At 44.3% G+C, this 26806-nt stretch overlaps 1 protein-coding gene across 1 annotated transcript in view; it reads left to right on the forward strand.

Moving 5' to 3' along the window:
- The window catches only part of LOC126108380 (protein grainyhead-like), a 151629-nt gene that overhangs the window by 77297 nt on the left and 47526 nt on the right, over window positions 1–26806 (forward strand). Inside the window, exons 6-7 of the mRNA XM_049913593.1 lie at window positions 4063–4275; window positions 13998–14066. Coding sequence (XP_049769550.1) covers window positions 4063–4275; window positions 13998–14066 — 282 coding nt within the window. The remainder of the gene's footprint in view (window positions 1–4062; window positions 4276–13997; window positions 14067–26806) is intronic.

The raw sequence follows: 26806 nt of genomic DNA on the forward strand, positions 1-26806 counted from the left end.
AGCCCTGTGTCACTTCGCTACTGGATCCCATTTTTGCCTTTCGACTCCTGTAAGTGGAGTCTGTTGTCTGTACGATTGTAGGTAAATTTTTGCTCCCTCACCCAGTTGAGCTGTCGTGTCATTGTACGAAAGTAAATCAAATGTAAACTGCAATTTTTGTTTACGCACTTTAGTATCTGCAGAAGACGTGACAACAGTGCTACTCGACACCGTCGATGTGTGTACTTTACGGACTGACGACGACTCTGTAATGACCGGGGAACAGAACCCCACGTGTGAAACAAACTTGCCTGGTGAGAAGTCCAGCGCCACGTAAATATGCGGACGGCAGTATACTCGGTACGAGGCTAGCGTGTGCAGCTGCCGACTGAGCACGCGACAACTCTCGGCGCGAAATACGGGGCTAGGTCCGAGGCGATCGAACTTTGTGGGGATAGTGGCCTGCTGTGCTTATTGCCACTCTGAAATAAACATTTTGGCCAGTGGGTTTGCTGTCTGTGGCAGGTTTCTGAACTAGTCCACTGTTCTATGCTGCCAGCTCGTCTACCTCCATCTGCTGGGGGGGGCGGGGGGATGCTCAGTTCACGTTTTTTAAATGCAGAGCAGTTCAATCTCTGCTCATTGTTGCTTTCATTTCCAGTTATTGTTTCCTACAGCTAGAATATTGCTGTACCATTCCTTTAGTTAGAATCACAGTGTCAGAACAAAAGGTACAGTTGCCCAAATCGCTACCGAGATTAGCACAGGTAAACTCCATCCGAACAGGGCTCGGAAGAGCCGACTGTACTGACTGACAGCCGTGTCGTCCTCAGCCTGTACAGGCAGCATCGGATGCGGATACAGAGGGGCATCTCGCCAGCACACCGCTCTGTGCCGTTGGCAGTTTTCGTGACCGGAGTCACTACTTTTCTGTCGAGCAGCTCCTCAGTTTGCCTCACGAGGGCCGAGTGCTTGCCCCTCGTCAGTAGCACTCGCCAGACTGGACGGCCACCTGTCAGCGTGCTAGCAGAATCTGGCAGCGTCTGACATCGGTGTTACCACTGTGGCGAGGCCATCGGCACTGAAGTTGGCCTGAGCTATAGTAGTGCTCGGGCAATCGTTACTGACAACCCCAGACTCTGAAAAAGTCTGCAAGATGGGTGCGTCGCCTTCTCACCACAGAGCACAAATTTCATCATCTCGTGGTGTGCAAGTGGCTATTGACACATTACCAAACTGAAGGGGAACATTTTTTGCATTGTATTGTGACGTACAGTGATACGTCGGGCAACCATTACAACCCGGGATCGAGAAAAGCAGAATGGAACGGTACGAAGAAGACAAATCTGTACTCGGCAAAGCCTTCCACAGGGAAGGTTCTTGCGACAGCCTTTTTCGATTTTAGAGGAGTTCTTCTCATCGTTTTTCTCCGAGAATGTTACAGTGTGAATGGTGCATACTGCTACCAACTTTCGGACCAAACAAAACGTGCACTACCACCAAAAAATGTGTACATTTCCAGTTGGGGACGTGATCGTGCTTCACAGCAGTGCTCGGCCCCACACAGCTGCTTCAACTCGACAAAAATTAAAGCAGTAATTGTTCTCGACCACACTACAGTATCCTTCCTAGTGTCCGGTGTCACCAGCGTGCGATGCTCATTTGTCGGATCACTAAAGGAACCAGTCAGAGGAAGCAGATCTGATGACAGTGGCGCTGTCGAAGAGTTTGTGAACGACTTGTTGCTGTCACAGCAACATTCATTTTATGAAAATGGGATCAAGAAAGTGCCTGTCTGCTGGGAAAAATGTGTTTCTCATTCGGAAGACTATATAGAGTAATTATTTTGTGTAAATGAATTTTTGTGAATCTTGAATAAAGTTGATTCACATTCATTGCACAGCCGTAGGAATCCTCAGTGCAGCTGGCTGAGGTGCAGTTTCATTGTAGGTGAGAAGTACTTGTCCTTTCTGAAAGGTGTCAACCTGCAACTTTTGTACACTCCTGGAAATTGAAATAAGAACACCGTGAATTCATTGTCCCAGGAAGGTGAAACTTTATTGACACATTCCTGGGGTCAGATACATCACATGATCACACTGACAGAACCACAGGCACATAGACACAGGCAACAGAGCATGCACAATGTCGGCACTAGTACAGTGTATATCCACCTTTCGCAGCAATGCAGGCTGCTATTCTCCCATGGAGACGATCGTAGAGATGCTGGATGTAGTCCTGTGGAACGGCTTGCCATGCCATTTCCACCTGGCGCCTCAGTTGGACCAGCGTTCGTGCTGGACGTGCAGACCGCGTGAGACGACGCTTCATCCAGTCCCAAACATGCTCAATGGGGGACAGATCCGGAGATCTTGCTGGCCAGGGTAGTTGACTTACACCTTCTAGAGCACGTTGGGTGGCACGGGATACATGCGGACGTGCACTGTCCTGTTGGAACAGCAAGTTCCCTTGCCGGTCTAGGAATGGTAGAACGATGTGTTCGATGATGGTTTGGATGTACCGTGCACTATTCAGTGTCCCCTCGACGATCACCAGTGGTGTACGGCCAGTGTAGGAGATCGCTCCCCACACCATGATGCCAGGTGTTGGCCCTGTGTGCCTCGGTCGTATGCAGTCCTGATTGTGGCGCTCACCTGCACGGCTCCAAACACGCATACGACCATCATTGGCACCAAGGCAGAAGCGACTCTCATCGCTGAAGACGACACGTCTCCATTCGTCCCTCCATTCACGCCTGTCGCGACACCACTGGAGGCGGGCTGCACGATGTTGGGGCATGAGCGGAAGACGGCCTAACGGTGTGCGGGACCGTAGCCCAGCTTCATGGAGACGGTTGCGAATGGTCCTCGCCGATACTCCAGGAGCAACAGTGTCCCTAATTTGCTGGAAAGTGGCGGTGCGGTGCCCTACGGCACTGCGTAGGGTCCTACGGTCTTGGCGTGCATCCGTGCGTCGCTGCGGTCCGGTCCCAGGTCGACGGGCACATGCACCTTCCGCCGACCACTGGCGACAATATCGATGTGCTGTGGAGACCTCATGATCCACGTGGTGAGCAATTCGGCGGTACGTCCACCCGGCCTCCCGCATGCCCACTATACGCCCTCGCTCAAAGTCCGTCAACTGCACATACGGTTCACGTCCACGCTGTCGCGGCATGCTACCAGTGTTAAAGACTGCAATGGAGCTCCGTATGCCACGGCAAACTGGCTGACACTGACGGCGGCGGTGCACAAATGCTGCGCAGCTAGCGCCATTCGACGGCCAACACCGCGGTTCCTGGTGTGTCCGCTGTGCCGTGCGTGTGATCATTGCTTGTACAGCCCTCTCGCAGTGTTCGGAGCAAGTATGGTGGGTCTGACACACTGGTGTCAATGTGTTCTTTTTTCCATTTCCAGGAGTGTATTATCATGTGTACATTGTAGTGCTTTTCCTGAGAAGAGGTTAATCTTTTCATGTAAATTTCTATAGTTTCATTGTTTTGGAGTTCCAAACAAATTGCTATGGCTTACATGTGCCCAAGATAGAGATCAATTGATGAGGCTCTGTGTATGAAGTTCCTGGGCAACCATTAGGGATAAACCAACTAAGGTGTCACCAGCACATGTATAAGTTAAACAAAAAGCTAGGTTCCTGCCTTGCACTCAGGAATCTGTCTCACTCTGTTGAGCGTATGAGCTTTCTCTCAGTACTGACCTGGGGCAGTTCGGCTAAGGTCAAAAAGTATTTATTCCACAGAAGCATGCAGTAAGAGTTGCATAAAGTTGATAACAAAACATCTTGTGGGCCATGTGGTTGTGTAGTGTGGACACTATAGATATAGTTTGGTTTGCTTCACCTCACTTATGTCAGCACATTTCATTTGCTTAGTATTTCCATTTCTGTTTCAGATTAATGGTACCTTCCATTTTTGATTTGTAATGTAATCGCAGAACATTAGTGATTGAGTGGGTGCTGCTTTTGTGTGAATTATTTCTGCTCATTTACTTTGGTGTTCAAGTTGGGGAATGATGTCAGTAATGATGTCATTGTCTACAAAGTAGTTAATATCTTCTGCTTTCGTAGGTCATTGCAGATCTGCTGGCGGTGCATAAATTCTGTGATCGTGCTGAAGGAGAAGGAGAACAACAGCAGCAGCAGCAGCAGCAGCAGCAGCAGCAGCAACAACAACAACAGCAACAAGACGAAGGTGATGGATTGATAGCGTGTAGATTCTGCGATCGTACCAAAGAAGAAGAACGAGAAATGATTGCTGGATTGCTAGCAGAAGCTGACAGTGTAAGTATTCCTGTGACTTTTGTGTCATGTGAATAGTTCTGTTGGCTGAGTTTTTTTTGTTATGAAAGCCATTTGGATGTGTGAAGGAAAGGGAAATTCACACAGCTATATATAAAATCTGAGCAGAGAGAAATATTTTGCTGTTGTGTTTTTGAGCTTTTGTATATTACTACGTCTGTGATTAAATTTATCAGGAGGAAGTCTGTAGTTGTAGGCAGTATCATGAAATTCTCAGCACCTTAAAAGGACCACTTTTCACTGTGACTTTGCCATGATATGACATGCTATGTGTGTGTAGTTGTTTACTGTGAGCATTGTATTTCGTGTATGTGTGTGTTGAAATATATAGCATCCCGGCTACAGTCCCCAGTTGAAATATGGTTTCCCGGATAAGACACAAGTTGAAAATATGGTCACTACTTTTTATTTACTTAAATTTGCCATATTTCGTGACAGTACCTTTTCCGTTAGATGTTTACACGGCGATATTAGTCTTGGCTTCAGTTGTCTAAGTATGATTCCACAATGCATCTTTGTCGGTTGCAGAATTGACGTGGTTCAATGTGTTCCCTCATTTTGGTGTTTCAAATACCAATTCTTCAAATTTGGTTTCTTCTTATAGTTAATACAAAAAAAACAGTAACATAATTCAAAATTATTTATGACGGCGACCTTCACATTGTTCTACCGTCAACACACACCAAGAGTTAACTGCCGACTGACTACAGTCAAAGACGACTCCAGCATCAAAGATGTTTAACACAACACACAAGCTTCCGCTTGTAATCAGTCTCTTTGCTATTCTTCAATACATTTACTAATAGTAATCAATATGCTTTCACTCTCAAAAACTTAAGTAAATTAACATATAATAAGGCAAATTACAATAAAAAAATATTCTGACAAAAAATATAAGAAAACATTCACAATTTGGTATCGACAAATACGGTAAAAAAAATAACATCTCCCGGATCCATTACTGTGTGTGTGTGTGTGTGTGTGTGTGTGTGTGTGTGTGTCCCCTTCAATTGCAGGTTCTTTCCAGAGAGAGAATATTTATTAGAGGCATCCAGAGAATGTGGCAAATACTATGGTTGCATAGGATATCAGGTCTTGATTAGTTGTTTATCACATTGCTGTATTATTAACCAGAGATGTCCTTTCTACTCTGCATTAATGGATACCCAGACTCAGTAATCCATAAACTATATTTTGCAGTAATCAAACATGTATTTATATTTACATATCTCTTATAACTTTTCTTTCTTATTTTAAACAAGCTTCATGTCTTCAAAGAACTTAACATTTTTGTCAGTAAATTTTTAACATGAACAAGACATATCCTGTATTTTTTTAAAAATATTGTTAATTTACTTTTCTTGTATACCCTTGACAATGTAGACTGGTTAAACTTACAAATACATTCTTCAAACAGCGTATTTTATTTTCACACTGACTCAATAAAACATTTATTTTTGCTTTCATTGTAGTATAAATTACTATTAGACAGTGTTGCTGTCTCATGGAAACTTGGATAATATGAGAAACAACCTTCCAGTGTAGTATTAGCTGGAACTATTTGTTGCGGATATTAAATTCAGACAATTTTTCTTTGTTCTACAACTCCAATGTTTGAATAATTATCACTGCAAACGGAAACAAAGCAATGGTAGCTTCTCTTGGTCACTGGCTGTCATACAAATGTGACGTTCTGCCTGGTGCACCAATGGTCTACTCGCAGTGAAGTATACGAAACCACATTGCTCCAATCCCTGCTCGATGGACACAAAACATAAAAACATTAAACTTTTGTAATTCTTTTGTAAATCACATGGGAAAAGGCATTTCATATGCATTATAAAGAAATATTTGCCCTACAGTACTTGGATGTCAATGGTAGCAATGTGATTGAAAATACTGACAGACCACAATTAACAGTAGAGATGTAATTATCTGAATACAAACCTTAACAATGTAAGGAAAAGACAGATTGCTACTTACCACAAAGATGAGACATTAAGTTGCAGACAGGCACAGTTAAGACACTCAGATGTTAGCTTTTGGCCACAGCCTTCGTCAGAGAAAGAAAGAGAAAAATATGCCATTCATTCGCACAAGAAAGCAAACCTCATGTACACATGACCGTATACTCTGGCATCTGGTCTGAGCTGCAGAAGTTGGCAGTCACGTGTGCGTGTGATGTGCTTGCTTGTGCGAACTAATGGTTTGTTTTTCTCTTTCTTTCTCTGACGAAGGCTGCGGCCAAAAGCTAACGTCTGCAACTTAATGTCTCATCTTTGTGGTAAGTAGCAATCTCTCTTTTTCCTTACTTTGTTGATATTACAACTTGGAGTTTCAATTGTTTGATTTTGCTGAATGGCTTTTTTTTCCCATCCCACAACCCAGTCAAGTTAGGTGGCACACTGGACTCTCATTCGGGAGGACAATTGTTCAATCCCGTGTCCGGCCTGATTTAGTTTTTTTGTGATTTCCCTAAATTGCTCCAGGCAAATGCCGCGATGGTTCCTTTAAAAGTGCAGAGCTAACTTCCTCCCCTGTCCTTCCCTAATCCGATGAGATCGATGACTTTGCTGTTTTGTCTCCTCCCCCAACACAACCCACAACCTTATGACTTTTCCTTTGTTAGTATACTCAGTAGCTTTACTTTCTTTCTTCTGTTTCCTGTGTTTATTCGTCGACTTCCAAACCGCGTCGACTTCAGAGTCACACTGTATCGATAATCGTCTACGCACAACACACAGTGCAGATTGTTGACGCAGCATCTGATGCCCCAAATTCTTCTGTCGAATAATTATATTTATTCTTATTGGTCCCACTTCATTCCTGATCCCCACATACTTAAGTGTTTTATTTTCCACACCTGCCCGTAGCTCATGAGCTTGTGACCCTTGATCTAACCCATCCCCCTTCCCTATCTTTCTTTCCTCATAGCAACACACACATATTATCATATTTGTCCTTTCCTTTTCTGCCCCATTTCTGTACATTTTTAATGTATTTGTGTGTACTTTACACAGTTTCATTCCGTTTTGTGCATTTCTGCGCATTTTGACAGATTTGTGTGTATTTTTACATATCTGTGCATATTTTTGCATATCTGCTCGTGTTTTTACTTGTCTTTATGTATTTTTTGTGCGCCTTTTCTATTATTAGAGTCCCCTCGCAACACTCACACCTAATTTTGCTAATTTCTGCGTCGTACCCATTTCCCTTACACTGTCCCTGCCATAATGGAGCACTGCTCCACATTTCTACACCAATTCGGAAAAGTATCCCTTTCCTTGGATGAAACCCAGTCCCATATCCTATTCCTTAAATGCTGCCTAAACTGTCGAATCCTCCCCAGAGGCCTAACTGTAAAGGTTCATTTCTCTGGATCCTACCCCTCCTTCCCCAGTAACCTTCATCTTTCCAGATTCTGCCAGTCCCTGGCCTTCACAAACCTGGTGCTGCAAAAGCACATCTCCGTGGCACAGGCATCCCAGAACCACATCTTCTCCCTCTGCAAGATACTGCTACTGTGCAATCCCTGCTACATACATCACATCTCTGAAATTGAGCCTCTTGCTCTCCAGCACTTGGAGGACCATTCCAGACACCACCTCCATAAGTTATTTAACCTGCTGGCATTCTACTGCCGCCTCCTGGTCCCCAAAATCCATGAACCTGACAGTCCTGGGCACCTCATTGTGGCTGGTTATTGTGCCCCCACTGAAAGAATTCTGGCCCTCATTGACCGACACCTCCAACCAATTGCCTGTAATCTTGGCTCCAGTGTCAAAGATAACAACCAATTGCTTCACTGACTCTCTACCATCCCCACCCCTTTACTTCCTGGATCCCTACTCAACACTGTTGATGCCACTTCTCTATACAGAGGGATCCCTTATGCCCATGATCTTCCCACTATTGGACACTACCTTCCCCAATGTCCTTCAGACTCCAAACACACTACCTCATTCATCATACACCTTACCAACTCCTTGGAAGGGAAGGTGTGCAAACAAACCTTGGCACAGCCATTTGGACCCGCATGGCACTCTCCAATACCAACCTGTTCATGGGCCATCTAGAGGAGACCTTCCCAGCCTCCCAAATTGGCAAATCCCTAGTCTGGTTCTGGTTCATTGATGATATCTTCATGATCTGGACTCTGGGCCAAGACACTCTACCTTCATTCCCTCACAACCTCAACTACTTCTCTCCCATTCACTTCACCTGGTCCTCTTCAAACCAGTGTGCCACCTTTCTGGATGTTGACCCCCTTCTCTCTGATTTCTCCATCCACACCTTTGTCACATTAAACTCACCGATTAGCAACACTACTTGGATTTCGACAGCTGTCATCCTTTTCATCCAAAATCCCTTCCCTGCACCCCGGTCACCTGGGAACAGCGTATCAGCAGTGATGAGAATTCCCTGACCCAGTGTACCGAGGGTCTCGAGGCCCCAGATGAGGACTATTCCCCAAATTTTAGTCTGCAAACAAATCTCCTGTGAAACTTCCTGGCAGATTAAAACTGTGTGCCGGACCGAGACTCGAACTCGGGACCTTTGCCTTTCGCGGGCAAGTGCTCTACCGACTGAACTACCCAAGCACGACTCACGTCACGTCCTCACAGCTTTACTTCCGCCAGTACCTCGTCTCCTACCTTCCAAACCTTACAGAAGCTCTCCTGCAAACCGTGCAGAACTAGCACTCCTGAAAGAAAGGATGTCTCTAGAATGCACTCCGCTGTAGAGTGAAAGTTTTCATTCTAGAAACATCCCCCAGACAGTGGGTAAGCCGTGTCTCCGCAATATCCTTTCTTTCAGGAGTGCTAGTTCTGCAAGGTTCACAGGAGAGCTTCTGTAAAGTTTGGAAGGTAGGAGACGAGGTACTGGCAGAAGTAAAGCTGTGAGGACGTGGGGTGAGTCGTGCTTGGGTAGCTCAGTCGGTAGAGCACTTGCCCACAAAAGGCAAAGGTCCCGAGTTCTAGTCTCAGTCTGGCACACAGTTTTAATCTGCCAGGAAGTTTCATATCAGCACACATTCCGCTGTAGAGTGAAAATTTCATTCTAAATCTCCTGTGCCTTTTTCTCTCTCATTGCCAATTCTCCCACCAGCCCAAGAACCAGCCACAACGGAGTACCCCCTTCATCGCCGTGTACTGAAGCAACTGAACCACGTCTTTCACCAGGGCTCTGATTACCTGTCATTGTGTCCTTAAATGAGGGGCATCCTACCCAAGATATTTCCCACACCTCCTAAAGTGGTGTTCTGTAACCCACCCAGCCCTGTCACAGGCTTCTCGTACACCACCATAGGCCGGCCACCTCTGAAAGCTGCTCCGCTGCAGTCGTTGCATAACTTTATATATTGGTATGACTACCAACTAGCTGCCCTCCAGGATGAACGGCCGATGCCAAACTGTGGCTGAGAGCAAAGTAGACCACCCTGTGCCACAACGTGCAGTTGAACACAACATGCCACATTTCAGTGGCTGCTTCACTACCCGAGCCATCTGGATCCTCCCCTCCACCACCAGATTTTCTGGACAGTGGGAGTTACCCCTACAACACATCCTGCACTCCCGTAGTTATCCCAGCCTCAACCTGTGGTGACATACTGTCCTTACATCCTCCACCCACCAGTTTCCACCCCCTCTGTCGTATCACTTTGTTCCTGTTCTGCCTCCTACCCTCTTTGTGTGCTGCCACCTTCCAACGCACCTGCCCCTCTTTCCCCACTAGTCTCCTTCTTCGTTGCCCCTCCTCCTCCCCCCTTCCTTCCTGCTCCACAGCCTCCCGACACTGCACCTGTTGGCATTCTAGTCCCTGCACTGCCTGCCAGACTGCACTCCCCTCTACCCCCCCTAACACCTCACACTACCACTGCCGCCACCACCACCAATTGTACACTTCTGTCGGTTCCCCTTCCTTGCCCCCCTCCAGAGTAGTGCTTCCATTCCCTGTGACTGTTACATTCTGGCCCGATCTGCCAGAGTTGGCAGTCGTCTCTGTGTGAGGTGTGCTTGCTTGTGCAAATGAATGGTGTGTGTTTCTCCTTCTTTTTCTGACAAAGACCGTGGCTGAAAGCTAATGTTTAAATGTCTTTTAATTGTGCCTGTCTGCATTTTAATGTGTCATCTTAAAAGTAAGTAGCAAACTATTATTTAGTCACATTGTTGATATTTCAACCTGGGTTTTCCATTGTTTGTTTTTGAGTGCAAAATTTCTTAGTTTTTGAGTCTCCCATCTTGGATTATGTGGGTTTTGACTTCTAAGTATTTTTTGGAGTTTAGTGTTCCCATAATCTATCCGAGTGTCTCAGGAAGTGAGCAAAACCAGGTGGTGCTCACTTATTACATCATTAAGATGCACAACCTGATTGCTTGGTTTAGGATGATAAATGAGGTAACTCAGTTAAGAAAAGGTACTAAAAATTAATGGCATGACATTTGTACTTGGGTTGCCTTCTCTTGGCTGCTAATCTGCTGAAAGACTGTTCTGCATATCAGGTCTAATTTCACTAGCTAAATAAGATAAGCTCTTTTAAAAATATTTGTGCTGTATTTTCAAATAGAAAAAAATCACAAAAGAGCTGCCTCCAAGGCTGTACCAAATGACAAGTATACATTCCCTGTATGCAGTTCATGGCACAAAAGTTAATGTTTATTTATCCCTTTGCTTTTCAGTTTATTTATATGAACACACACACACACACACACACACACACACTGAAAATCAGTATCCACATTGCACTGATGACCTCCTGCTTAGAGATTATGACAAAGTCAGGTTTCTGTCAGGTAAATGTTTGTGCAGTATTCAATGGTTAATTATGCTTGCCAAAGTATTACACAGTTTCTCACATCCAGCTTGGAATAGAGCTATGCTGAACACCACAATACACAGAACCTGGTCTATTTTGTGAAAGGACCACTTGATTGGGTTGCCAGACTTTGTAAAATAAGAAAAGGAAGAGTGACAACTTGTTTTTTCTTTATAGCAATATTTTCAAAGTATATGAATATAATAGAGGGAAACATTCCACATGGGAAAAATATATCTAAAAACAAAGATGATGTAACTTACCAAACGAAAGTGTTGGTATGTTGATAGACACACAAACACACACACAAAATTCAAGCTTTTGCAACCAACGGTTGCTTCATCAGGAAAGAGGGAAGGATAGGGAAAGACAAAAGGATGTGGGTTTTAAGGGAGAGGGTAAGGAGTCATTCCAATCCCAGGAGCGGAAAGACTTACCTTAGGGGGAAAAAAGGACAGGTATACACTCTGGCGCGCGCGCGCACACACACACACACACATCCATCCGCACATATACAGACACAAGCAGACATTTGTAAAGGCAAAGAGTTTAGGCACAATGGATCCGGCAGGATGACGGTTCAATCCCGCATCTGGCCATCCTGATTTAGGTTTTCCGTGATTTCCCTAAATCACTCCAGGCAAATGCCGGGATGGTTCCCTGGAAAGGGCACGGCCGACGTCCTTCTCTGTCCTTCCTTAATCCGACGAGACCGATGACCTCGCTGTCTGGTCTCCTCCCCCAAACAGTCCCAAGCCAACCCCACAAGTCCACTCACAGTCTTCTCACTTCTCTCCTCTTCCATTACCCTTCCTCCCCCCATCCTCAGTCTAACCTCCTGACTGCCCTACCCTCTCCCTACCTCATCCCTGTATACTTCCACAAGCAGCACTTTACCATCCCCCACCACTACTCTGCTATCCCTCCCCCTCCCTGCCCCAGGTTCCTCTTTACCCCTACCACCCAGTTGCTTCTCCCATCAGGCGCTACTGTGTGCAGTCTGGGCTTGGCAGCCAGAGACTGTGGTCGTGTGTGTGTTTTGTCTATCCTGATGAAGGCCAGTTCGATAGAAAGCATTGTTTGACAGTCGTTCTGTTGTGCTTATCTGCGTCTCAACATCTCTGCTGTATTGTGATTAGCAACTACCCTTTTCATGATATTCTTTTTATTCTATCTTGGATTTTTGATTTTTTGAAAATAAAACTTTAGCTGCAAAGAAACAATATATCATTTACAACAACAAAACACAGTGCACTCACAAACTTCTGCAAAAGCAGAATGTGTCAAAAGCCTTAGGACGAAGACTATGCGAAACGGTGTGACAGCAGACTGTTTTTGATTAGTGTTATGTCACAATTGTTTACTTTTCTAACAGGTTGTGGGAAAAATATTGTGAATGGTGGTTTGTGAAGTGTTGTTTTCAAAGTAAATTTCCTTCTACACGAGATTAATTATATTATGTATGAGAATGTGTGATGAGTTTCCAAACTCAGACCATTTGACTCCCATTCAAAACTTAACACTTTCAGGACCAGGCAAAAATATTTTGGCCCCAGAAGACAGGCCATTTATGCCAATATTTAAAATTTTACAGGAACATTTGTGTTTGATATATCGTAAAAGGTAACACACGCTAAGAAAGACCCAGCTTCGGGGTTAGATTTTCATATTTATCATAATTCTGTCATAAATGATGCAATAATATTGGCAAAAGGTATAATTGAAAGTGAGAGATGAATTTTCGAGCAATTTCACACGTAATTGGCTTTTCTGTGGAAAAGTCGTATTTGGCCATGTAACCGACGAAATTTCTGACGCACAGGAGTGAATTTATAACTGTACTTGTCAGAGATATTGAGCTCCTGCAATTTAATCTGTGGTCGTAGGATCCTGCCTATCTACACCCTCGGGAAAAAGACCATAAATTTTTGATGATCAATATTATACATGAAAACTTAGCTTTTCTTAATATACATTAATTTAAACCATTAACTTTTCCTGTTTTATATGTTTACGCTACTTAACAGTGATGTTGCTCGGCTGACTACATTACGTGTCCTATGCTCTAAATATCTGCCGTCATTGTATGGCGAGCTCACATTTTGTGAGCTACGATTAGCTGATAAAAGTGCATTGCAATCTCAGTTTCAGTGCTTCAGAAGCTACCGTGCTGTGTTTGGCATAATTCGTATTTACACTCGCATAATACAAAAATATTCAGTTTACATGTTGTCTTGTTCAATGGTGTTTCCAAAGTGCATTGTTTTTTGCTGGGTTGTGTTGCCTAAAGTTCTGGAAAGCTCTACACTGGAGTATAAAATGTTCACCATTCGAAGGATTAATAAGTTTTACGGCTCCCGGAAAAAATGTATTGTCTCGTAACAGAGGAAAAGCATTGTACTTCAGGTGGGGTACAGTGTATTTTCATCTGGGAAAAAGTGCATTTTCATCGAGGAAAAATCTGGGAAAATTCCAGGAATTGTTTTTTTCTTGGGCACGTGTACACCCTGATGAAGTGAAAGCCTCTTCTTAGCATCACAAAACACTAGTTATTTGCTCAAATGCGTATCAAAATGCCAATCTCTCGAAAAGACAATCTTTTGCTCAAGAAATATTCAAAGTTTGAGTGTTCCACTAAATCTTTGTAAGACACTACACTAAAACTTAGCTGAGGCAGTTGCATCTCACCTTACATACAATAGTAAAAGAAAGAGTCCTTGAAAAAATACATTACATAAATATGAATGAAAAGGGATTGTTAAGAGACACTTGTAGTAATAGTAGTAGTTGTAATAGTAGTATCACAATCCATCTAGCAACTAGAGATAAGTTAGGAAAAGCACAGAGCATCTGAGTGATGTAAATGACTTTTTCATTTCTGCTGCAGATCGGTGCTGACGTATTGCTGTCTGACACGCAGATCAAGAGGGAGCCACAGGACGTAAAGGATCCAAAGGTAATCACACAGCTTGGAAACAGTCCGAAATGAGTTTCGTCATATTGTTACAGCACTAGAGTGGGAGTCTCAGTGTAGTTGGCTCCACTACAAAGGGAGGTTGCTGTCCATGCTGCTCTGCTCTGTGAAAACCTGCCCTGCTCTGCATAACTACTGCAACGTACATCCATTAGAACATGCTTACTGTGGTCATGCCTACATTTCACTCTAAAATTTTTACCCACACACTTCCTTCCACTACCAAATTTATGAATTCTCTATTCTTTCAACTAATCTCTTGTTTTAGTCAAGTTGTGCCACAAATTTCTATTTCTTCCCCCACTGCAATTGAGTGCCTCCTCATTTGCTACTAGATGAGCACATCGTACCTTCAGCATTCTCCTGTAGCACCACATTTCAGAAGCTTGTGTTCATCTCTTGCCTGAGCTGCTTATTGTCAGTTCCACTGTTCACAAATTCCTCATTTTCAGAAATACTTTCCAAACTATGGCCGGTCTGCATTTTGTATCCTCCACACTGTAGCCATTGCCAGTTACCTTGCAATGCTCAACTAGCAAAACTCGTCTGCTTTCACTATGCCACTTCCTAATCTATTTACTTCGGCACTGAGTGATTTGATTGTTCAGTTGCGTGCCGTTACACTTATTTTGCATTTGTTATTGTTTGCCTTATATATAAGCTATTTTCCAGACATTGCCCCTTTTGTTTCACTGATCTTCCAATTTCTTCGGCACTTCTGACAAAGCTACATCATCCGCAGGAAACTGTGACATTTTAATTTTTCTTCCCTGAACATTAATTACGTTTCCAGATTTCCTTGGGTTTTCCTTTACTGCCTGCCCAGTCTGCAGACTGAGGATACACACTCCATTTTCATCTAATGTTTCCCTCCTGTGTCCTGTGACTCTTATAACTGTAATTTGGTTTGTGTATGTGTCCTACATAACTTTTGCTCTCTGTATTTCTAGCCTGCTACCTTCAGAGTATCGAACTGTGTATTGCAGTCAACACTGTCAAAAACTATCTGATTTTATAAATGCTGCAAACATACACTCCTGGAAATGGAAAAAAGAACACATTGACACCGGTGTGTCAGACCCACCATACTTGCTCCGGACACTGCGAGAGGGCTGTACAAGCAATGATCACACGCACGGCACAGCGGACACACCAGGAACCGCGGTGTTGGCCGTCGAATGGCGCTAGCTGCGCAGCATTTGTGCACCGCCACCGTCAGTGTCAGCCAGTTTGCCGTGGCATACGGAGCTCCATCACAGTCTTTAACACTGGTAGCATGCCGCGACAGCGTGGACGTGAACCGTATGTGCAGTTGACGGACTTTGAGCGAGGGCGTATAGTGGGCATGCGGGAGGCCGGGTGGACGTACCGCCGAATTGCTCAACACGTGGGGCGTGAGGTCTCCACAGTACATCGATGTTGTCGCCAGTGGTCGGCGGAAGATGCACGTGCCCGTCGACCTGGGACCGGACCGCAGCGACGCACGGATGCACGCCAAGACCGTAGGATCCTACGCAGTGCCGTAGGGGACCGCACTGCCACTTCCCAGCAAATTAGGGACACTGTTGCTCCTGGGATATCGGCAAGGACCATTCGCAACCGTCTCCATGAAGCTGGGCTACGGTCCCGCACACCGTTAGGCCGTCTTCCGCTCACACCCCAACATCGTGCAGCAGGCCTCCAGTGGTGTCGCGACTGGCGTGAATGGAGGGACGAATGGAGACGTGTCGTGTTCAGCGATGAGAGTCGCTTCTGCCTTGGTGCCAATGATGGTCGTATGCGTGTTTGGCGCCGTGCAGGTGAGCGCCACAATCAGGACTGCATACGACCGAGGCACACAGGGCCAACACCCGGCATCATGGTGTGGGGAGCGATCTCCTACACTGGCCGTACACCACTGGTGATCGTCGAGGGGACACTGAATAGTGCACGGTACATCCAAACCGTCATCGAACCCATCGTTCTACCATTCCTAGACTGGCAAGGGAACTTGCTGTTCCAACAGGACAATGCACGTCCGCATGTATCCCGTGCCACCCAACGTGCTCTAGAAGGTGTAAGTCAACTACCCTGGCCAGCAAGATCTCCGGATCTGTCCCCCATTGAGCATGTTTGGGACTGGATGAAGCGTCGTCTCACGCGGTCTGCACGTCCAGCACGAACGCTGGTCCAACTGAGGCGCCAGGTGGAAATGGCATGGCAAGCCGTTCCACAGGACTACATCCAGCATCTCTACGATCGTCTCCATGGGAGAATAGCAGCCTGCATTGCTGCGAAAGGTGGATATACACTGTACTAGTGCCGACATTGTGCATGCTCTGTTGCCTGTGTCTATGTGCCTGTGGTTCTGTCAGTGTGATCATGTGATGTATCTGACCCCAGGAATGTGTCAATAAAGTTTCCCCTTCCTGGGACAATGAATTCACGGTGTTCTTATTTCAATTTCCAGGAGTGTATGTTTACCCTTCTTCAACCTATCTTCACTTCTGTACATTCCTTTCATCTTTCCCTTCTCTTCATACTAGCTTACTTACTGAACTTTTGAAACTTAGATCTAACTCTAATTAATTTTAAATGACATTATACAAAGGGAAATTTTTTTCAACTTCCGATTGGTTGCGAAATTGAAGCCGCAGTGAAAATCTGATGAAGCTTTGTGCAGATATGTTACGCGGGCTCTTTAGTACATCTGTCGACCGCATCACATTGAAGTTTTCAGTTCCGAGCACACAGTGAGCACGTAAATGTGCTTAGAACAACAGTGCAGAGTGCGAAGTGTCTGCTGAGGGTTTCTGCCCAATTTAGAGCAGCCTGTGTAACGTAACTGTCACAAGTTTCCTTCTTTGTGACAGTGCTGGGCTGCACAGTGCAGGTGGAACGAAGACACTCCTGCAGCGTTGATGGGAAGAGTTTGATCGCCCACTGTACAACCCAGCCCCGGCTCCCTCTTGATTTTCATCTCTGTGCTGGCTATGAGGGCAGCATTTTGCCTTCTATAATGAGGGTATTGAAAAGTTGATACCGAGCTACGACAGATGCCTTAAGTCGAAGAAGCAACTGTATAGAAAAATAGCTGAAAAGTGTAGTTAAATGTGCAAAAAAGATTTTGATTTTAACTGTTTTTTTAAATTCACAACTGATTGGAGGTTGGAAATGGGGAGTGGGGAGAATGTCATCCTTAATGTAGAATTGCAAATCCACAACTCACATTGATATATTTGTCTGTATAGTTGTTTGTGTCCAGGATTCGAGACGCACAGCTTTATATGTGGATTGAATTCTTTAACTTTATAAATAATGAACACAAACTTCCAGTAATGTTTGTTTATTGTTGTTATGTACGTGCAGGATCAGTGGACTGAATTACCTCGCTGCCTCAGTGTCCGCCACCTTTGCGCTAGGAGAAATGTATAACTCGATTTTATAAGTGCATACACAGCGCGATTTTATAAGTTTGTACACACGTGTGACTGTCAGAGCATCTGGTAGCTGAACCTGTGGGCATTGCATCAAGACTCGTCACAACTGCCTGAGTGGCTCGTGGTGTCATTTCTGTGGAATTAGTGAAGCCCTGTGGCAGAATTACGTGATGTCCTGTGACTCAAATTAAGTCGAATATAATTACGTGCTAGATCGATGGCCATTTGTACAGACAGTGCAGTGCGTGCAAGTGACGCTGGGCATCCCACGTGAACTGCCAGTTCTCTTCGTGCAAACCCTGTTTCTAGTATAGCATACTGATCCAACTGGGTTGAAAGGGAATGGAAGGGCTGAGGACATACAAAAACAAAAATCACTAGAAAAATGTGAAAATCAAAACAAAACAATGTTATCCGTTTGATCAGAAGATTAAGAAATAGAAACTGGATTTTGTCGAGGCAGAGCTTATTGATGTTTTAATTAATTAAGCGTAATTAAAACATAGTCTTTTAGGTAAAACCAAAATTCATGTAAATGGACACAAACACCTTAAACAAGGTGCACAGTAAACCCCAAAGTGTCGATCACCGGCGTCAGACATTTTGCCACCAAGTCGGCCGGAACACTACTCTACTAATGCTCTGGGAGAACTCATTCAGAGTTGAGGATGCCACTACTATGAGGCAAATTAAAGGACAAAGTTCTTCACCGTGTGAAGTGTTTGCAGGTGTCTACAGTTTGCACCCACGGTCTAGGGGTAGCGTTTTTGATTAGTAATCAAAATATCCTCGGTCCCAGGTTTGAATCCCACTAGTGCTTAATTTTTTATTAATAATCAGCATTGGCAGCCGAAGACTTCCGGCACAAGAAGTCACCCTCATTCTGCCAACGGCCTTGTCAAAGAGGGTGGAGGAGCAGACGGAGGTTCGAGGCACTCTCTGGTGTAAGGGGTGGGAAACGGCTCCTAAAGGCGGAAGAATCGGCAATGATTAACGGCGTGAGGGTGCAGAAGGCAATGGAAACTACTGCATTGAAGCTGCACTGAAGACACATAATTGTATCCACAGGACATGTGGCCTCTAAGTGAAAAAGTGTCATGATGATCTCTCCGTTGGCAAAAAGATTCCGGAATAGTCCCCCATTCGGATCTCCGGTAGGGGCCTGCCGAGCAGGAGGTGACAGTGAAAGAAAGATTAATAATCAACAAAAGGATAACGTCCTACGAGTCAGGGTGTTGAATATCAGAAGCTTTGACATGGTAGGGAAACGAGAAAATCTGAAAAGAGAAATGCAACGGTTCAATCAAGATGTAGTACAGGTCAGTGAAGTGAAATGGAAAGAAGACGAGGATTTCTGGTCAGATGAGTGTAGGGTTATCTCAACAGCAGCAGCAAATGGTATAATGGAGTAGTATTCGTTATGAATAGGACATTAGGGCAAAGAGTGTGATACTCTGAACCGTTCAGTGATAGGGTTGTTCTTATCAGAATCGACAACAAAGAACACTGACAATGATAGTTCAGGTATATGTGCTGATGGCGCAAGCTGAGCATGAAGGTATAGAGAAAGTATATGAGGATATTGAAACGGTAGTACAGTGTGTAAAGGGAGATTAAAATCGAATAGTCATGGGGGACAGGAATGCAGTTGTAAGGCGAGGAGTAAAAGAAAAGGTTACAGGAGAATATGGGCTTGGAACAAGGAATGAAAGAGGAGAAAGACTAAATAAGTTATGTAATAAATTTCAGCTAGTGATAGCGAATACTCTGTTCAAAAATCACAAGAGGTGGTGGTATACTTGGAAAAGGTCGGGTGATATGGGAAGATTTCAGTTATATTACATCATAATCAGACAGATTCTGAAATCAGATGCTGGATTGTAAGGTGTACCCAGGAACAGATATAGACTCAGATCACAATGTAGTAGTAATGAAGAGTTGGCTGACATTTAAGACATTAGTCAAGAAGAAACAATACTCAAAAGAAGTACTAAGGAATGACGAGATACGCTTGAACTTCTCTAAGGCTTTAGATACAGCAACAAGGAATAGATCAGTAGGCATTACAGTTGTCGAGGAATGTACATTTCTAAAAAGGGCCATCACAGAAATTGGAAGGAAAAACATAGGTACAAAGAAGGTAACTGTGAAGAAACCATGGATAGCAGAAGAAATACTCCAATTGATCGATGAAAAGAGGAAGTATGAAAATGTTCCAAGAAACTCAAGAATATAGAAATACAAGTCACTAAAGTGTGAAATAAATAAGAAGTGCAGGGAAGCCAAGACGAAATGGCTGCATGAAAAATGTGAAGAAATCGAAAAAGAAATGATTTTCGGAAGGACAGCCTCAGCATACAGGAAAGTCAAAACAACTGTTGTTGTCATTAAAGTAGAGGTGGTAAAATTAAGAATTCAACAGGAATTCCACTGTTAAATGCAGAGGAGAGAGTGGATAGGTGGAAAGAATATGTTGAAAGCTTCTATGAGGGGGAAGATTTGTCTGATGTGATAGAAGAATAAACAGGAATTGATTTAGAAGAGGTGGAGGATCTAATATTAGAATGAGAATTTAAAACAGCTTTGAGCACTTAAAATCAAATAAGGCAGGACGGACAGATAACATTCTATCAGAATTTCTAAAGTCATTGGGGGAAGTGACAACAAAATGACTATTCACATCGGTTTGTAGAATGTCTGGCGACATACCATCTGACTTTCGGAAAAAAATCATCCTCACAATTCTGAAGACTGCAAGAGCTGACAGTGCGAGAATTATCACACAATCAGCTTAACAGGACATGCATCCAAGTTGCTGACAAGAATAATGTACAGAAAAATGGAAAAGAATATTGAGGATGTGCTAGACGCCGATCAGTTTGGCTTCAGCAAAGGTAAAGCCACCAGAGAGGCAATTCTGATATTGCAGTTGATAATGGAAGAAAGACTAAAGAAAAATCACAATACATTCATAGGATTTGTCATCCTGGAAAAGAGAGTTCGACAATGTAAAATGGTGCAAGATGTTCTGAGAAAAATAGGGGAACCTATATGGAGAGACAGTTAATATACAATAGGAAGAAGAGCCAAGAGGGAATAATAAAAGTGGACGACAAAGTGCTAGGATTAATAAAGGGTGTAAGACTGGGATGTAGTCTTTCGCACCTACTGTTAAATCTGTACATTGAAGAAGCAATGGCGGAAATAAAAGAAAGGTTCAGGAGTGGAATTAAAATTCGAGGTGAAAGGCATATCAGTGATAAGATTCGCTGATGATGTTGTTATCTTCTGTGAAACTGAAGAAGAATTACATATTCTTCTGAATGGAATGAACAATCTAATGAGTACAGAATATGGATTGAGAGTATCGAAGAAAGGTGAGAGTAATGAGAAGTAACAGAAATGAGAATAGTAAGAAACTGAACATCAGGATTGATGGTCACAAACTAGATGAAGTAAAGGAATTCTGCTACCTAGGCGACAAAATAAGCAATGACGGACGGGGCAAGGAGGACATAAAAAGCAGACTTGCACTGGCAAAAAGGGCATTCCTGGGCAAGAGGAGTCTACTGGTATCAAACATTGGCCTTAATCTGAGGAAGAAATTTCTGAGAATGTTCGTTTGGAGCACAGCATCGTATGGTCATGACACGTGGACTGTGGGAAAACTGGAACAGAAGAGAATCAAAGCATTTGAGATGTGTTGCTACAGACAAATGTTAAAAATTAGTTGGAGTGATAAGGTAAGGAATAAGGTGGTTCTGCACAGAATCAGAGAGGAAAGGAATATGTGGAAAACACCGACAAGCAGAAGGGACGGGATGATAGGAAATCTGTTAAGAAAACTTCCACGGTACTAGAGGGAGCTGTAGAGTGCGAAAACTGTAGAGGAAGACAGATTGGAATACATCCAGGCATTTGTAAATGAGAAGTCATTTGCTGCATTGTGGATAATTTCTGTATTACAAATAAAAGAAAATGCTCCTTAAAGGAAACTCATAAACATTTTAGAGTTTAATAAATTTTGAATGATGTATAAGCACACTTGGTAAAATTCTTTGCACTGTATGATTTTGGTGGAAGAAGACAGTGAATAACCAGAAAGTTCTCCGTGGCAAAGAAGTATCAGGGCAGAACGACTTGCTTACTTAAAAAGTATCGGTGAGTACAGACACGAGTGGGGTCCAATTGTCTGTACGGATGAGATGTACGTTCACACTGTGGGCATCGTGCAGATGGAGTGACAGTTCATTACAGAGTCTGTGGAAATCTGTTTCTAAAGGAAACAGAATTGTCATCATCTGTGCTGACAGTGAGGAACATTTTGTACCAGATGCCTACTTAAGGTTTAAATCTTGTCAGAAAGTGCAGGATTATCACGACGAAGTGGACTTCTCAAATTATGAGAATTGCCTCATTGAGAGATTATTAGCTAATCTACTACCTCATACTGTCCTTTTTATACACTCCTGGAAATTGAAATAAGAACACCGTGAATTCATTGTCCCAGGAAGGGGAAACTTTATTGACACATTCCTGGGGTCAGATACATCACATGATCACACTGACAGAACCACAGGCACATAGACACAGGCAACAGAGCATGCACAATGTCGGCACTAGTACAGTGTATATCCACCTTTCGCAGCAATGCAGGCTGCTATTCTCCCATGGAGACGATCGTAGAGATACTGGATGTAGTCCTGTGGAACGGCTTGCCATGCCATTTCCACCTGGCGCCTCAGTTGGACCAGCGTTCGTGCTGGACGTGCAGACCGCGTGAGACGACGCTTCATCCAGTCCCAAACATGCTCAATGGGGGACAGATCCGGAGATCTTGCTGGCCAGGGTAGTTGACTTACACCTTCTAGAGCACGTTGGGTGGCACGGGATACACGCGGACGTGCATTGTCCTGCTGGAACAGCAAGTTCCCTTGCCGGTCTAGGAATGGTAGAACGATGGGTTCGATGACGGTTTGTTTGTACCGTGACTATTCAGTGTCCCTTCGACGATCACCAGTGGTGTACGGCAAGTGTAGGAGATCGCTCCCCACACCATGATGCCGGGTGTTGGCCCTGTGTGCCTCGGTCGTATGCAGTCCTGATTGTGGCGCTCACCTGCACGGCGCCAAACACGCATACGACCATCATTGGCACCAAGGCAGAAGCGACTCTCATCGCTGAAGACGACACGTCTCCATTCGTCCCTCCATTCACGCCTGTCGCGACACCGCTGGAGGCGGGCTGCACGATGTTGGAGCGTGAGCGGAAGACGGCCTAACGGTGTGCGGGACCGTAGCCCAGCTTCATGGAGACGGTTGCAAATGGTCCTCGCCGATACCCCAGGAGCAACAGTGTCCCTAATTTGCTGGGAAGTGGCGGTGCGGTCCCCTACGGCACTGCGTAGGATCCTACGGTCTTGGCGTGCATCGTGCGTCGCTGCGGTCCGGTCCCAGGTCGACGGGCACGTGCACCTTCCGCCGACCACTGGCGACAACATCGATGTACTGTGGAGACCTCACGCCCCACGTGTTGAGCAATTCGGCGGTACGTCCACCCGGCCTCCCGCATGCCCACTATACGCCCCCGTTCAAAGTCCGTCAACTGCACATACGGTTCACGTCCACGCTGTCGCGGCATGCTACCAGTGTTAAAGACTGCGATGGAGCTCCGTATGCCACGGCAAACTGGCTGACACTGACGGTGGCGGTGCACAAATGCTGCGCAGCTAGCGCCATTCGACGGCCAACACCGCGGTTCCTGGTGTGTCCGCTGTGCCGTGCGTGTGATCATTGCTTGTACAGCCCTCTCGCAGTGTCCGGAGCAAGTATGGTGGGTCTGACAGGAGAGAAGTGATGTCGTCTTTAACAGGAAACTGAATTCCTTTCTACAAGGAAAGATGCATTTGTTGATCAATATGAGCAAACCAGGCCACATCACTCGTAAAATATACAGTATTTTAACCGTACTCGGTCATACTGCGTCAAGACTTTCACCGTACCACCCAGAATTGAATCGTATAGAGCTGACACGGGTGAGAGTTGAGAACGTCATTTCTGAACGTAGTGCTACATTCAGAATGAATATGTCAGTAATACTTACAGACTCACAATGAATGCAATATTAGCACTTACAGACGAACAAATTACTTTCGTAACGAGACTGGAAGAAAAGCTGTGAGTACATAAATAAAATTGTAAAGCAGTGTATTTCAATTGAAGGTTTGGCAACAAGCACTGGAGGTGATCATAAATGTGGAAAGTGTCGTACAGACTCGCATAGTGATTGTCTCGTTCACGAGAGCAATGCTGATTTCGCAAGTGAAGATGAATATGAATCAACTGATGTTGGCAATGGAAGTGAAACAGACATAGCTACTGAAAATGGAGAAACATAGGATGGAGCATTTTCTAAATGTTTTTTGTGTGTGGAAATAGTGAGGGGGATCCATAGTATTATGTCAGATGGCGAGCTGTGTTGCTTGGAATGTGCAGTGCTGTGTCTGCAATTACTCCAGATATCTTAGAACATCTTCTTAACAGTGAAACAACTGTTTAAGAGATGAGTACACTCGTAAAATAAACCCTCGTAAAATAAACCCTCGTACATCTTCTGAGATGTGCTTGTGTCGCCTCTAATACCTGTATTTGTCTGCTACACTGCAACACCTTTTCACCTCCCTCGCATTTCCCCTCCTGCACCTACAAGTGTAATTATCAGAATTGGGGTATTTTACGCCGTGCTTCGACTGAAAGACATCATTTGTTTCAAAAGTCTTTTCTAAAAAAATAGATACCAAAATTACGATGTGCAAAGTTCTTCGTAACAGGTGTTATAGGAATATTTCGTGGAAGTTGTCCCACATAAAATGTATTACATCTCTGCAGATAAGATATGATTCTCACTAGTTAGTAAAGGTAGGGGTGATTTGTGAAACAGAAACCAAATACAGGGTGATCCAGAAAGAATATTAACACAGGTCTTTGTGATTTACGAATGCAAACGTGTTACTGAGACTTTGGAGTTTCGTGTGCATACAGCACTCACTTCATAAAGGTCACATAATTCGTAGGAACACGGCCTGCGTAGGAGCCCTCGTGTAGGCGAGCTACACGGTTCCTACACAAAGTACTCTCCAGTACAGCAACAGGAGCACTGGCAACTTCTCTGCAGAAGATACACTGGAGGAAGAAATTGAGAGCTGTCACATCGGGTGAACGAGCCACGTCACCAAATTGGGAGACGAGATGTCCGGGAAACAGTTGGAGCAGTTCGTCTGTCGACAGATGGCCCGTGTGTGCAGTTGCTCTGTCCTGTCGATACCACACGCTCTGATAGGGATGACGTCGTAGCACGGGGCTGCCAAAATTCCGAGATTGGACACGTATCGCTCGGAAGTCACAGTGTGCGACTGAATTTCCCACTCTCTCTCAGCGTCGCTAGCTTGCCACCGGCACGCACATCTGCTGTCACAGTAGCCAGCTGAAAAGGAGTATTCTTTCTGACTCACGCTGTACGTGAACTTGAAACGCACGAAAGCTGATAAAGTAAAAATAAGTAAGATTGATATGGAAAGAGATGGATAATGTCAAGCAGTATCGTGTTGTGGCCGAAAGTGACTGTAACATTACATAATAAACAGCTTTTATTACAAAGAATTTAGTTAATCACAAGAAAAGCAGATTCAATCTGAAGCAATCGATTTTCGATAGTTTGCAGTTAGCTGAATATAATTATCTATAGTAACAATAAAGCGGTAAAACTGTTGTCTGTCTGTTTTGAATATACTAGTCTCCAAAACTACTAGACAAATGTGTTCATCGGTTTTTACTGGTAACTTGAGCGTAGCTTGGGACAATGTATAGGCTTCATTTAATCAAAATCGGATAATTTGGTGGTGGGGGGGGGGGCGAGGGGTGGAAAGATAGAGAGAGAGAGAGAGAGAGAGAGAGAGAGAGAGAGAGAGAGAGAGAGAGAGAGAGAGTGAGAGTGAGTGTGAGTGAGGGGGGGGGGGGAGATTGTAGTTTAAGTTTTTATCTAAAATTAACTATTCTACTTGGTAATTAAGATGTTTAATCATAGTGGCACAATTGACCAAACAACCAATAGATGGCAGTGTTAGTTTTTTTATATCAGTGACTCGTGTGTTTTCGGAAGTCGGAAGTGTGTGTCAGTGACAGATTTAAGTACCGCAATCCTTACAAATACAAACTAACAGCGCTATACAGATACACAGATAAGCACTTTGTGTATTAAAAACTTAACGCCATTCCTTTCCTTCATTCAGTTGGTTTTATTGATACTCTTTGTTAGGAAAATGAATTATTAACTTTACTTTGTCATTTCAGTGCCTACTCGTTACATTTTGAGTTTGTTTTGTTCACGAATTAAAATGGGTAGAAAATGGTCAAGTCTTTACTAATACACCAGAATGGCTTCAAGACTGAGGACTGTGCGATCTCAAGAATCTGTCAAAGATCGAGAGGCGAACCTTGCCTCGACTCGAGAACTCGAGGCTTTTAACTACGCTTCGGAAACTACTCCCTAAAGCGAGGTGTGACGAACTCCGATCGAGAATGTGGGAACCCTGTGATCGCAGAGGCTCAAAGTTACTTCTCTCCAGTGTAACGTCGTAGGAAATGGAAATTTCTCTCCGAAGTAATATTGTAGACTCGGAAATTTTTGCGGCAAGTGGTGCAGGGGAGCAAGTTTCTTGCACCCTGAACACTGCATATTCCTTACAGTTCACCATTTTGCTTTAAACTTGTACAATCCCCAGTGAGCTTATGTCGTACCGTGACTGAAAACAAAGAACAGGGCCAAATGCTACGTGCTTTGGGCGTACACCTCGGTGTCAGCCTCACTTTGCGTGACCAGCTGTACGCGGCTCTCCTCTGTGTCAGTGAAGCGTACAAGCTCTTTGTTCGTACCTTCGAACTTATTACGTCAGATGTTACCTACAAAGCTTTATAAGTAACAAATGAATTCCATCCGTATAAAGTCTCGGGCACTGTTATAAATAAATGCCTGAACAGTGCTGGATTTCTCAGCTAGTTTCCCAATATTTACACAGCTGCTTCTTCTTTCTCCGAAAGGTTCTCTAATTTTCCTATTGGCATTTCATTTCTTTCCCCTAGCCGAGAACACCTCTGCAGTTTTACATTTATTGTCTCGCCAGCCGTCCGTTACTGTTTTGCACTTTATGTCCAGTTCATTTTCCCCTTTTGCCTCCCTCCTTTGCGTCATTTTTATGCATCCTCCTTTCACCGACTAAAAAATTGTATTTCGTGTGTTGGCCGAGGA

The sequence above is a fragment of the Schistocerca cancellata genome, chromosome 11 (genome assembly GCF_023864275.1).
Source record: "Schistocerca cancellata isolate TAMUIC-IGC-003103 chromosome 11, iqSchCanc2.1, whole genome shotgun sequence".
NCBI lineage: Eukaryota > Metazoa > Arthropoda > Insecta > Orthoptera > Acrididae > Schistocerca > Schistocerca cancellata.